Consider the following 10,462-nt stretch of genomic DNA (forward strand, 5'->3'; position numbering starts at 1 on the left):
CCCCGCCCTGGTCTGCGGTGATCCGTATCATTAGATTTGTCGTTCGCCATGTTCCCGCTCGGTATCCCCGACAGATTGCTGATTGACAGGTCCGGAATTTCGTAGCTATCTATGTTGATGTTCTGTTGATGTCGATAATACGCTTTTCCCAAGCTTTGCCACTGCAGGCAGGACCTGAAGAGGGGTGTGCATAGGAATATTTGCTGCCCAGAGCTCTAAAGTAGCGTAGACACAAATGCTATCCAGAGCAGACCACTCAGGTCGACATTGGTCAACCAAAAGGGAGTGGGGCCACTGCAGGTGCAGTGCCAAGACAGTGGTACAAGTGGGGTGGCCAGGGCCAGCCTTCCAACCGACGAGATCTTTCCCAGATTGGTTGCATGCAAGTATCCAAGGTACGTACCCCTGAGCACCCATGGTGTGGTCTCATTTCCCATTTCTCCTGGCAGTCGCCGTTCTTCCTCGCGACAGGATTCCTTCCATTCCTTTTCCTCAAACTTCACCGCTCCACTGACGACCAGTGAGGGCGCTGTGAGCGAAACGGTGATCCATCTCGCTTGCCATTTGTCAATTCCTTCAATTGTCGAGCGCTGTTTACTTTCGACCAGGGCCGTCCATCTCCTGCTGGGAAGGGGTCACGGGCCCGGTGTTCAACCGTTCATCCTCTACCATCCACTAATGCGTGGCTAAATCTGTTGATGAAACTCCTACACACACAGCTGGTCAGTGCCATTGGAGTTTCCGGACATGTCTCAAGCAGCGGCACTCTTTCCTTGCGAGCTAGCCTCTCCCGCTCTTGTAAACAATGGAACCGCGACTGACAAAGAGTCCCAGGTCGCTTTAAGATTCTTCGTCTAGACAGTCTCGCCAGCACCCCGATCAACAACCCGCCGCCAAACTGCACAGCATTTTGTCGATCGTATAGTTACGGTATTCAGGCATTGCCCATTTATACAGCACCTAACTACACCCACCATGGCTTCCGTCACTCCCCAGGGCCAAGCCGACAAGCTAGGCTTGACGGTTGCAACCACAACACCCCGTCTCCACGAAAAGATCTCGGAGGAATCACTCGCACCTGCGGCCTTTCCCCCGCTCGAAGAGAAGGAGACAAAGGCGTCGCGGCCGTCAGACGCATCTAGCCCGGCTACCGTCCGGGCAAATCCGTTCGATACCGATATCGAAGCAATGATTACGCCCATTGACCATGTCGGCAGCAGGATGGAGTGCACAAAAGGGGGAAGCGACTGTCAAGCGTGGCCCGGTCGGGAACACTGGAAGCGCAAGGCTCAGGCAGCGAAGAAGAAGCGCCACAACTGCCACTGCCTGGCAGGCCTCAGCAAGCGCAACCGGATCCTTGTCAAAATTCTGATCATTGTGCTCATCGTCGGCATCGCAGTAGGCGTGGGTTTTGGCGTCAGCAAGCCGCTGGGCGCCGGCATCTGGCGCAGCGAGACGCAGAACAACTGAGCGACGTCCCGTTTTTCCTTGCGCTGGAGGCGGTTTGTCACCGAGGGCGCCAACCAACAGGCAGACATGGATTCCCGACGCCTCAAATCCCCTTTGGCCCGATATTCCGTCTCTTTGGGGACCTCGCGTACAAGTATCGACAGAGCAACCAGAAGGAAGTTAGTTGGTCGCCGACCTCTCATCACAACCAGCAGCGACCAAATCCAACAGCCAGCAATCAACAGCCGTCATCGGACATGAAGCGTCAAAGAACGCCGATTTACCACCTGCCGCAGGTAGATCTCACCAATCCGCATGATACCCAGCTGGAACTGCCAGTTCTCAGTACTCTATATAATCTCAGCCATGGTTCTCGCCAACAATTACGGGGCGCACAGGCTTGGCGTTAGTGCATTTTTCTTCTCTCTGGGTTTGATTGTCAAAGCATTTGCATGGCGTTCTGGGCAACACTTGCGATCGCAAACGGGCAGCGGATCAGGGCCTTGGTCTGGTGGCGTGGTACCGTGATTCACATTGAGAGTACACTTCGGATTATGTAGTAATCATCAGATGCTGGGTGTAGCATCACACTTGGGGACCAGTTTGAGCGGTTACACCGTACAGGAGAGGGGCGGTCCTCGAGGTACACGTGTTTTTTTCCTCTTCCTTTTCCCTTTATCACTTGGCATTCATCATTCAATGCAGTCAGTCATCACAGCATAGCGTCTAGTCCAGATGGTACGGCGGACGCTGAGACGGGTGGAGGAGTAGGAAAGAGAACAGCTTTGATGGGGTACTTTCTATGTAGCACAGAAAACTTTACAACACCGCATGTGATGAATACAAACCTGGGTGAGTTTTTTGCTTCCGGACCCTTTGCACCGAGCCCCATCAAACCATTTGCCCTACAATACTCTGCTGCTGTGCTTTATCGCCTTGGCCGTCCATGTGAGCTATTAAACTGTCTAGCTGCCTCGTTGGCTTTTTGGCTTGTGGGATCGGTCGCCTTTTAAGGTTACTGTGGGATGGATTCGCCTTAGCCAACCTTGGCCAACAGGCTTGACGGTGGACGATGTGTATAAATGCGGCCAGGTCACCAATCGGGAAAGTCGCAACATGTTTTCCAAAGTGTTGGTTGCCACGTGCCTTCTTCCAGACTATACATCGTTGCTCCAGATCCGGTAGGCAAATCGGGAGCACGTGTGTAGGACAAAGTAGTTCAGCTTCCAGGCTTTTTGAGGGGTTTGGGGATGTCAAGTGGTGGCGATGTCGGGTGGTTGGTTAAGGCTAGGTGAGACAAGCCCACGGCATGCATGTGTGCGGCATTTCTTCTTGGTATACCCGACACCATGTTTCACTGCAATCAACGGTGTGGGCATGTTACACAATGGTACATGGTGTTGAGGGACATTCAGATAAGGCAACGCCGCAAGGGGAAGTATCTAAGCAGGTGTGTACTTTGCACTGTTACTAACATGGAAGTCTATCATCTAAGATCCATTAGATGTACGGCTATACGGTGAGAGTGCTGTAATCTTGATGTTGTGTATTGGCATTTGGACTGTCCTGGAAAATATAATATGTTCAAGATTGTAAGTTGCGAGTGGTTCAGGTTCAAATTGTCAACTTTGTCAATGAAGTACAGAGTATATTGATGTTTCCATGAATGGTATCAAGACGGTATCTGAAGGGCCATCTTTATCTGGGCTTCATTGTCCTGTACAGTACAATAGTCCTGCACCAAGTGACTTGTTTCAGTCGCTGTACTTTGGAAGGGCGGCATCTGTTAGTGTAAGCCAGAATTTTGTATGCAAAGATCATCCTCTCTACTACCACTCTTAACAGACCCTCCAGTATGAACTGTACTGCTGATTCCAGGTTCTCATGGAAAGCATCGGTTGAGGAGATTATCACTGCAATAGTATAGAGGCGCCTAGTGCGATATGCTCTAATTCTACCTAGGTTCCAGGTTCAAGGTTACCTGGACATGTTATCTGTTCCACTACCTTACTCAAGACTTGGTGTTTGACCGTGTTTCTACAGGGAAACGATGATGGCTACGAAACAGCAATTGGCCTTACCTCTCCATATATGCTGATATTTGACATAAGCCCGCGGCCTGTCCTCATATTCTGCTAAGGTACCTAACAATCTCTTCCTCCTACTTTGCCAGGCAACTTATCTTATGTATTGCCCACCTCCCGGCCTTCTCACCAGGTGGCCTGGACACCAGGTTCAAAACCTCACGGTGGTGCGGTCCTGACCGACCCCGTCATCTGAAATGGGCGACCCGAGGTCTATCTCAAACCAATCGGCTGGATTCTCAGATGGCCCGGTTACGGCCTGAGTTGGGCTCGGTGTGGGATGTGAATCATTGACCTCAGGTTCGCGCCGCGGGAGATGGGTTTGAATGGTCAGGCCCCAAAGTCTACACGTTGTGGCGGGCTGGGGCTCGGCAAGCTCTGCATTACGCTGCAGTATGGAGTCCGGGGCCAAAGTGCATCCATGAAATGTCATGGGGGCAACTGGCGTGAGGGCAATAGCATTCTCTGTGCCCCTTCTGAAGGGGAGCTGGTGCCTTTTCCTTCTCCAGCAGAGGAGTGAATTCACAATTCTCTGTCGCCGATGTTCGGAGAGGCTCATGTAGAGCATTGTGAGGATCATGCCGAGGGGAACGATGATCAGAATGGGGATGAACTGTGGGGAGAACTCGTTGCTCTCCATCATGCCTACAAGTCCCTTGCGTGAAGGAACCAAACTCAAGCGCAGTGACGATGGCTTTGTCAGAATTGAGGCAAGGAAGGAAGGAGCAGGGGCTACTAGGAAGTTGGTGGGGTTGCACCGACATTAATATGTCAAGGTCGGCGTAGCTGTTCGAGCACATCCAGCTTGTTCTGGTCAGATAGAAAACAGCCCATCCAAGGTAGACATTAGAATGCAATGAGATTGTCTTTGGATGACCAGATCCCGGATAATGCTGGATCATTGAAAGGTATGGTTCGCTACTAATCACATTGCTGTCCTTTGCCTCTGCTACATGTGCCCTTCCTTATCACGTAACATGATGCGGGACACAAACAAGCTACCTTAGGTTTCTGAAGTTTGAAGTACCATGATCTTGAGTCAAAACCTGAAGTACCTAGGTCCCAAGAGGCCGATCTACGCGTTGAAGACAAGAATATAGGCTACAACGATTAGTAAATACGGCCTGAGTAGCTTAGACACTTAAGCGATTTGCGGAGACGGTTGCTAGGTAGTACATTGAAGTCAAACAGTTCCCTCTTCCTCCAAGGTGCTGCCTTCCATGTCCTGTGACCGGGTGGTCTCTGCCGCTGAATCATGATCCTACACCGAATAATCCACCAGCTACCTAAGCAGTAATAGCACGGACTGGTATCGATGTGCATATTGATGGTGTTCATCAGACTAGTAATCCTTTGTCGCTCGTTCATGTGTCTGTTGGCGTGCTGACGATGGTGTTTGTCTCCGGCCTTGGGTTCAAGTAAGTTCTTTGTCACACTGAGGGAACGTGCCAGAGTGTACAGGGCAGTCACATACAGACCACCACTTGGTGCAAGCAGGTAAAATAATTACAGGAGTGCTGTTAAAACTGAGGTACTACGAAACTTAGGCAAGGCACCCAAGTATTGTACCTTAGCTTTCTCAAGTCGCTCGGGCTGCCGGTTCATGTCTTCATGACTCGGAGTGCTACCTAATCATACTGAGTTCGAAAGGCAATCATAGCTCAGCTTCCAATTATCAACACAGACCGGTATCAATTGACTGGATGTGTCGATGCTAGAACGGTAGGCTGGAACCCGTTGAACGTCCAAATCAGGAGCTGGTGTCAGTGATCTAGGGGCAAAGAACCATGAGCGACTGCCTCCAGCCGGGTTGATATCACTTTTAACGGAGAAAATGAGCCGGTTTTGAGAACACAATGAAAACATTGCCAAATCTATGCTATAACCAAGGCATCCCGCCCAGCATGTTTATCAATATGTGACATCAACTTCCACCCTATGTATTCGCCGCTACCCTCGTCTGGTTTCATGGTACTCCTGAGGCTCAGAAACACCGCCTGGTTCCATTATACATCTCCATGGCCATGCACTCAATTAGCCAGCGTCCTGTATACGACGCCGTAATCGTCCTAATGTATCTGCTTTTATTGAACGTTAGCGCCACCTCAGTGCCGCCATCTCGTCGACTATTGAAACTCCAACTCTGCCCTACCAGGAGAAGTTTCCAATGAACTTGTGATACCTCAAGGTCTGTACCCGGCGACGCCGGCGTCCGGTTGGCTCCCGGCATGGTGTGATGGAACACCATGTCGTGGCATGTGACTGAGAGCTATTGAAGATGCAGCCGGGCTAGGAGGTGGTTGTCTAGGCATGGACGTTGGAAGCTGATTTCGCGTACGCTCTTTTCGAACTTCAAGAACTTTAAAGACCCCAAAGCCGATACCTGCTCCGCAGCCTAGGGCCACGAGGAGGCCAAGGACGAGTTCACCGGTGGTTATCACCATGTTGAAGTCCGAGGTTGTGATGGGTGATTCTGCTGAGATGTATCAAGAGTAACAAGACGTGATTTGATGCAGAGGGTTATTGTTAACTGCTGTACTGCTCAAGCACTTGAGCCTCTGTTCGGTGAGTTTATATACTTAGTACCGTAGGTAGTCAACTATCTGTTGCCCTGTGGATGACTCGAGTAGGATATGATAGGTAACGTGGCAACAGCTAGAGCTGGTGCTGTCAAGTTGTGAACACTTTTCGGGCTTTCATCATCATCTGATTCAACTGAACTTAATCACTCCTATCGGTCACAATCATGATATGTGCCCAAACCATTGAGTGGCATACCTACCATCTTTATAGGGCGGTGGCTAACAACTTACACATGAACAAATTGTGTTACGCATAACTCTCCCTTGATCCTGCCTACCTACCTATCTACATTACAGTATGCGTCTTACGTTTGCTACAAGTGTATCAAGACATCTGGGAGTTCTGGACTGGAGAATTTACTTATCCTAGCAGGAGAAAGGTGTATCTTTAGCAATGTTTACTAATGGAATACCCGCCCTCAAATGATGATAGCCACACAGGGTGCAAGGTAGCCGCTGGTCGAGTTAAAGTTAACCAGCCTCAAAACGCTTCACCGACACATACCAACAATAAGCTTCAAGTTTGATGTGTCTCAATCTTAACTTCATGTCAGGGTTTAGCCATCCCTGGAAGATACGGACCCTGTAACTGCAGGTTATCAATCCCAAGATATTCACTTCTATCCTACTACATATAACTAGTACTTGCGTCTAACACATTCCAAGGACATTGACTGAGCTTATACTAGGCCGGGCTCACATGGCTTGAGAATTTGTATCTGTAGGAGGTGACTAAGCGAGGGTTTCAAGATGATTCCATATACAACCCTACTCCTAACTATTTTCCCATACAAACTTAGTCCGATAGTCGGGACGGACTAGGAATTCGATGTAACAACCAGCTCATTCTTATGACTCATATCTTACGTGCAGCTTCACGTTCGACTGTAAGTAGTAGCTGCCGCAATGTCCGCCACGACAAACAATCAGCACGGTGCTGCCGACATTCTCAGGGCCATTCTCAATGCCATCCAAGACCGGCTCATCCCGATAACCCGCGATTCGTTTGCCAAAGGTGGCGATCCGTTCGGCGGCGCCATTCTCGACGGAGCAAATCTCGAGGCCGTAGCCGTCTCCGTCAATGCCAGCGAAGAGTGCCCCGTTTATCACGGCGAGCTGAACTGCATCCGGCATTTCTACACGCTACCGCCCGAGGACCGCCCGGAACCCAAGGCCTGCATCTTCTTTGCCACCCACGAGCCGTGCGCGCTCTGCCTCAGCGCGTTTGCCTGGACCGGATTTCCCATCATCTACCATCTTTTCACCTACGAGGAGACGGACGAGCTCTTGGGCATGTCCGACGACATTGAGATTGTCCGGGAGATCTTCCGTGTGCGGGCGCCGAGCGACACGGATGACAGTCTAACCGCCCGTCCACTCTATAACAAGGAGAACAAGTTCTTCTCGGTTCGGTCGATTGACGGCCTCGTTCAGCAGGTTTCGGACGAGAAGGAGAGAGAGGAGTTCAAGCGGCGGTTTTGGGAGGTGAGGGCGACCTATGACGAGTTCCGTCCTCGTCGGGTCTAGCCGCCTAGGCCGCCATTCGGGGCAGCCTCAGCCTTTTTGTTTTTGTTCGACAGTGCCGACGGCGTATGTTGTGCTTGATAGTGGGCCCTGGAAGACGAAGGAATAGCATGATCCAGTCAGCCCGCGGATATATATGTGCGCCTATGTATTGTACTACATTACGGACATGAATTTTTCACCCCTCTCGGAGGGATTTTGCCGTCACCCGCCCTGCAATTTCCTCCAGGAGTCCCTGTCTAATGGGAGGGCGCCATTAAGTAAACTAAGAAGACGGCCCGTCCCACACAGGCAATCGCAGCCGAATATCTGTTAGCTCGTGCACTGGCTTCGTGAGGTCAATCTTGCTATTGGGCTTGCTCCGATCATATTGGTCTCAGCCGCCTCATGGGGTTTGATGGCGTGCGGCTGTAATTCTGTGTCCGCGAGTGGCGTCCAAGCTCGGTCGGATGCTGCTCAGGTACGATGAAGTACCTTGGCCCCTCGCGGTTTCTAGGACGGCCAAGCAAGTTGGGATGCCGCGGTGCTGTGCTCCTTTCGAAGCTAGGTGACCCACTCTTTTATCAGAGAAAGCCAACCAACGGCTCTGATTCCGAGGGGTCCAAGGGCTGGCTAAGGGCGTCCATCAGGCAGCCGAATAGCGCCCGCTAGCTGAGATCTTCGTGTGGGATGTAACCTTCTTGCATCGCCCGCCATACGGCGGGAAACACTGCGCGCGCGTAATTGCTGCGTCGCGCGAGCACGTACTGGACGTCGATCTGCCTATCGTGGCCAAGGATGCTAGGCAGGGCTTTGTCGAAGGCGTGCAGCACGTAAGTGCTGGAAAAGTCAAGCTCCCACGGCTGATCCGGCCCTCTGTTCGTTTCGCGCTGCTTAAGCCACGCGAGCGCGTCGCGGCAGGTCCCCAGGCTACCCTGCTGTTCGCCCTGCTCTGCCGGCCCGATATCCGCGGTGATGGGGTCGAGCGCCTCCTTGAACAGGCGAATCTGGTCCTCTTTTTCCCAGCTCGTCGGGCTGAAGGCCTGCGGCTGCAGAATGAGCACCTCTGATGGGATTGCGGCGAGGCGGTTGGTGAGGTCGGTGAGAAGGTGGATGCTCGCAGTCTCCCATTTCCCATCGAAGAACTCGAGCGCCGCCTGATAGAAGATAGTTCTGTTGTCGGTATGTTGTTAGCAGCCAAGCCAATGTGATTTGAATTTGAAGGATGTGCCACTTGCATAAGATTGCTATGCGGAACCGCCATCATGACTCCGTTATTCAGGTATCCGAAATGCCACATTCTGAGAGCCCGTTGCTCCCCGATCACATTTGCAAAGCCGCTATTGCGCAAATCGGCAACGTCCCGGAGGGGAATTGCGTCCGAGTCCAGATATACTCCGCCAAAGTCTCGGAGGGCGGCCAGCCGCAGAAAGTCGGATTTGTGCTCCATCTCTGCTATCTCAATCCCCCTGTTTGTGAAGTTTGGCGCCTTGACATGGTTAAAGGTGACGCCAGGAATCGCGAGGATGCGCTTTGTCCAAGGGGTTCCTAAGTCTCTGGCCTTCTGGATCACCTCGGGGGTGGCGTCTGTGTGGATGTAGATGCGCTCCGGGCGCCAGAAGGTGTGCGCCGAGTATACCGACAGGAAGAATTGAAAGTCGAGCTGGAGCTGGTTTGGGTTTTTCAAAAGCCACACATAGTGGACCAAGTTTGGGATGACCTGTCTCTCCTGACCGGCATGGCTCGCAGCATCGACGGCGCCGTCGCAAGCTCGATCTGGCATCGAGTTGAAGCGGAAAGTCGGGTAGTCGTAGCGATAAGCTTGGGGTTTCACAAAATAACAGGCGGTCAAAGCGAGAACCAGACCCAAGACGACAAGCAGGACAACCGTGGTTCGAGGTCTTCTTCGAGGCCACCAGGAAGGCCTCACGGTGAGCCTCTGCATGTCGCTATGTCGTTGGTGAATGACCGTGGATGGCAGAAACGGGTCCTTAGATGAGCCATCGAATTCAATAGGTGGTGTGCAAGTCCTCGACGGCGCCATGATGACAAGGAAAATGAAGAAAATCAAGAAAAGCGAATGGACGACCCTCGACAGAATATTGAATTCTTCTCGGGCACGTGGGTATCGTAGGCTACAGGATTCCGAGCGGTCGCACACGAACCGTACATCAATGCATCAACGCAATGCAACATCGCTTTTGGGGCTCGAGGCTCAAGCCTGGATTCCTTTGAAATAGACGAAGTGATGAGAGCCGGTAATTGACCAATCAAACCCGTGTTTCTTTTTCTTAAGAAATTGAAACGTAAGATCTGTGGACCTTACATGTAAGATACCAAGGCAGCCGTGAATGTTTTCCCTATTTTTATGGCGACGCGCCTCCCCTGTCAAATGGTTGGACGCCTCAAAATGCAACCTTTGCGATGAGAGTGTGGGGGCCATAAATGCAGTTAGTGTATCGTAACAATTGCCGAACTGCCTTGGTTACCTACCTTATGAAGTAACGCACGTGTAACTACATGCAGTTAGCTTACATACTGGAACGACTATTCGACGATGAGTTTGGGTGACAGATAACGGAGTACAACCTGTCATGAACATGACACCCAATAACGCGGTGTTGGCAGTCTATCTACGTCCGTTACAATACCTGTCAAATTCAACGAGGACTGGCCTCCTGCCGCAGCTACGTTGATATATACATTCCGGTACATGCAATTCCCCCCTGGTAACTACCTAGTTTGTTCGCTCGCACCTTGGCTTACACCGTAGGACGGAGGTCAGCCCCGAAATGCAATAGTAGAACAGCCGCTCTTTTTCAGAAAGAAAAGTCGCCGATCATA

The 10,462-nt window shown here is 51.4% G+C and overlaps 4 protein-coding genes across 4 annotated transcripts; 2 read left to right on the forward strand and 2 right to left on the reverse strand.

The window, feature by feature from the left end:
* Positions 1-889: 889 nt before the first annotated feature.
* On the forward strand, positions 890-1,905 carry N656DRAFT_536605 (uncharacterized protein). Its single transcript, XM_064809986.1, has 2 exons — positions 890-1,745; positions 1,848-1,905. Exon 1 carries the CDS (start codon positions 976-978, stop codon positions 1,468-1,470), a length of 495 nt encoding a protein of 164 aa, XP_064672155.1. The 5' UTR covers positions 890-975; the 3' UTR covers positions 1,471-1,745; positions 1,848-1,905.
* Positions 1,906-5,492: 3,587 nt separating this feature from the next.
* Positions 5,493-6,068, reverse strand: N656DRAFT_536619 (uncharacterized protein). Its single transcript, XM_064809987.1, has 2 exons — positions 5,716-6,068; positions 5,493-5,614 (listed from the first exon to the last, which is right to left on the reverse strand). Exon 1 carries the CDS (start codon positions 5,975-5,977, stop codon positions 5,717-5,719), a length of 261 nt encoding a protein of 86 aa, XP_064672156.1. The 5' UTR covers positions 5,978-6,068; the 3' UTR covers positions 5,493-5,614; position 5,716.
* An 886-nt stretch (positions 6,069-6,954) lies between these two features.
* Positions 6,955-7,872, forward strand: N656DRAFT_776750 (uncharacterized protein). Its single transcript, XM_064814698.1, has one exon. It carries the CDS (start codon positions 7,022-7,024, stop codon positions 7,640-7,642), a length of 621 nt encoding a protein of 206 aa, XP_064672157.1. The 5' UTR covers positions 6,955-7,021; the 3' UTR covers positions 7,643-7,872.
* Positions 7,873-8,286: 414 nt separating this feature from the next.
* On the reverse strand, positions 8,287-9,401 carry N656DRAFT_705475 (glycosyltransferase family 32 protein; the record flags this gene model as incomplete). Its single annotated transcript, XM_064811272.1, has 2 exons — positions 8,287-8,775; positions 8,853-9,401. 2 exons carry the CDS (start codon positions 9,399-9,401, stop codon positions 8,287-8,289), a joined length of 1,038 nt encoding a protein of 345 aa, XP_064672158.1.
* Between the last annotated feature and the right edge of the window lie 1,061 nt (positions 9,402-10,462).

Source organism: Canariomyces notabilis, assembly GCF_033297395.1.
Source record: "Canariomyces notabilis strain CBS 508.74 unplaced genomic scaffold N656scaffold_5, whole genome shotgun sequence".
In the NCBI taxonomy this organism is placed as follows: domain Eukaryota; kingdom Fungi; phylum Ascomycota; class Sordariomycetes; order Sordariales; family Chaetomiaceae; genus Canariomyces; species Canariomyces notabilis.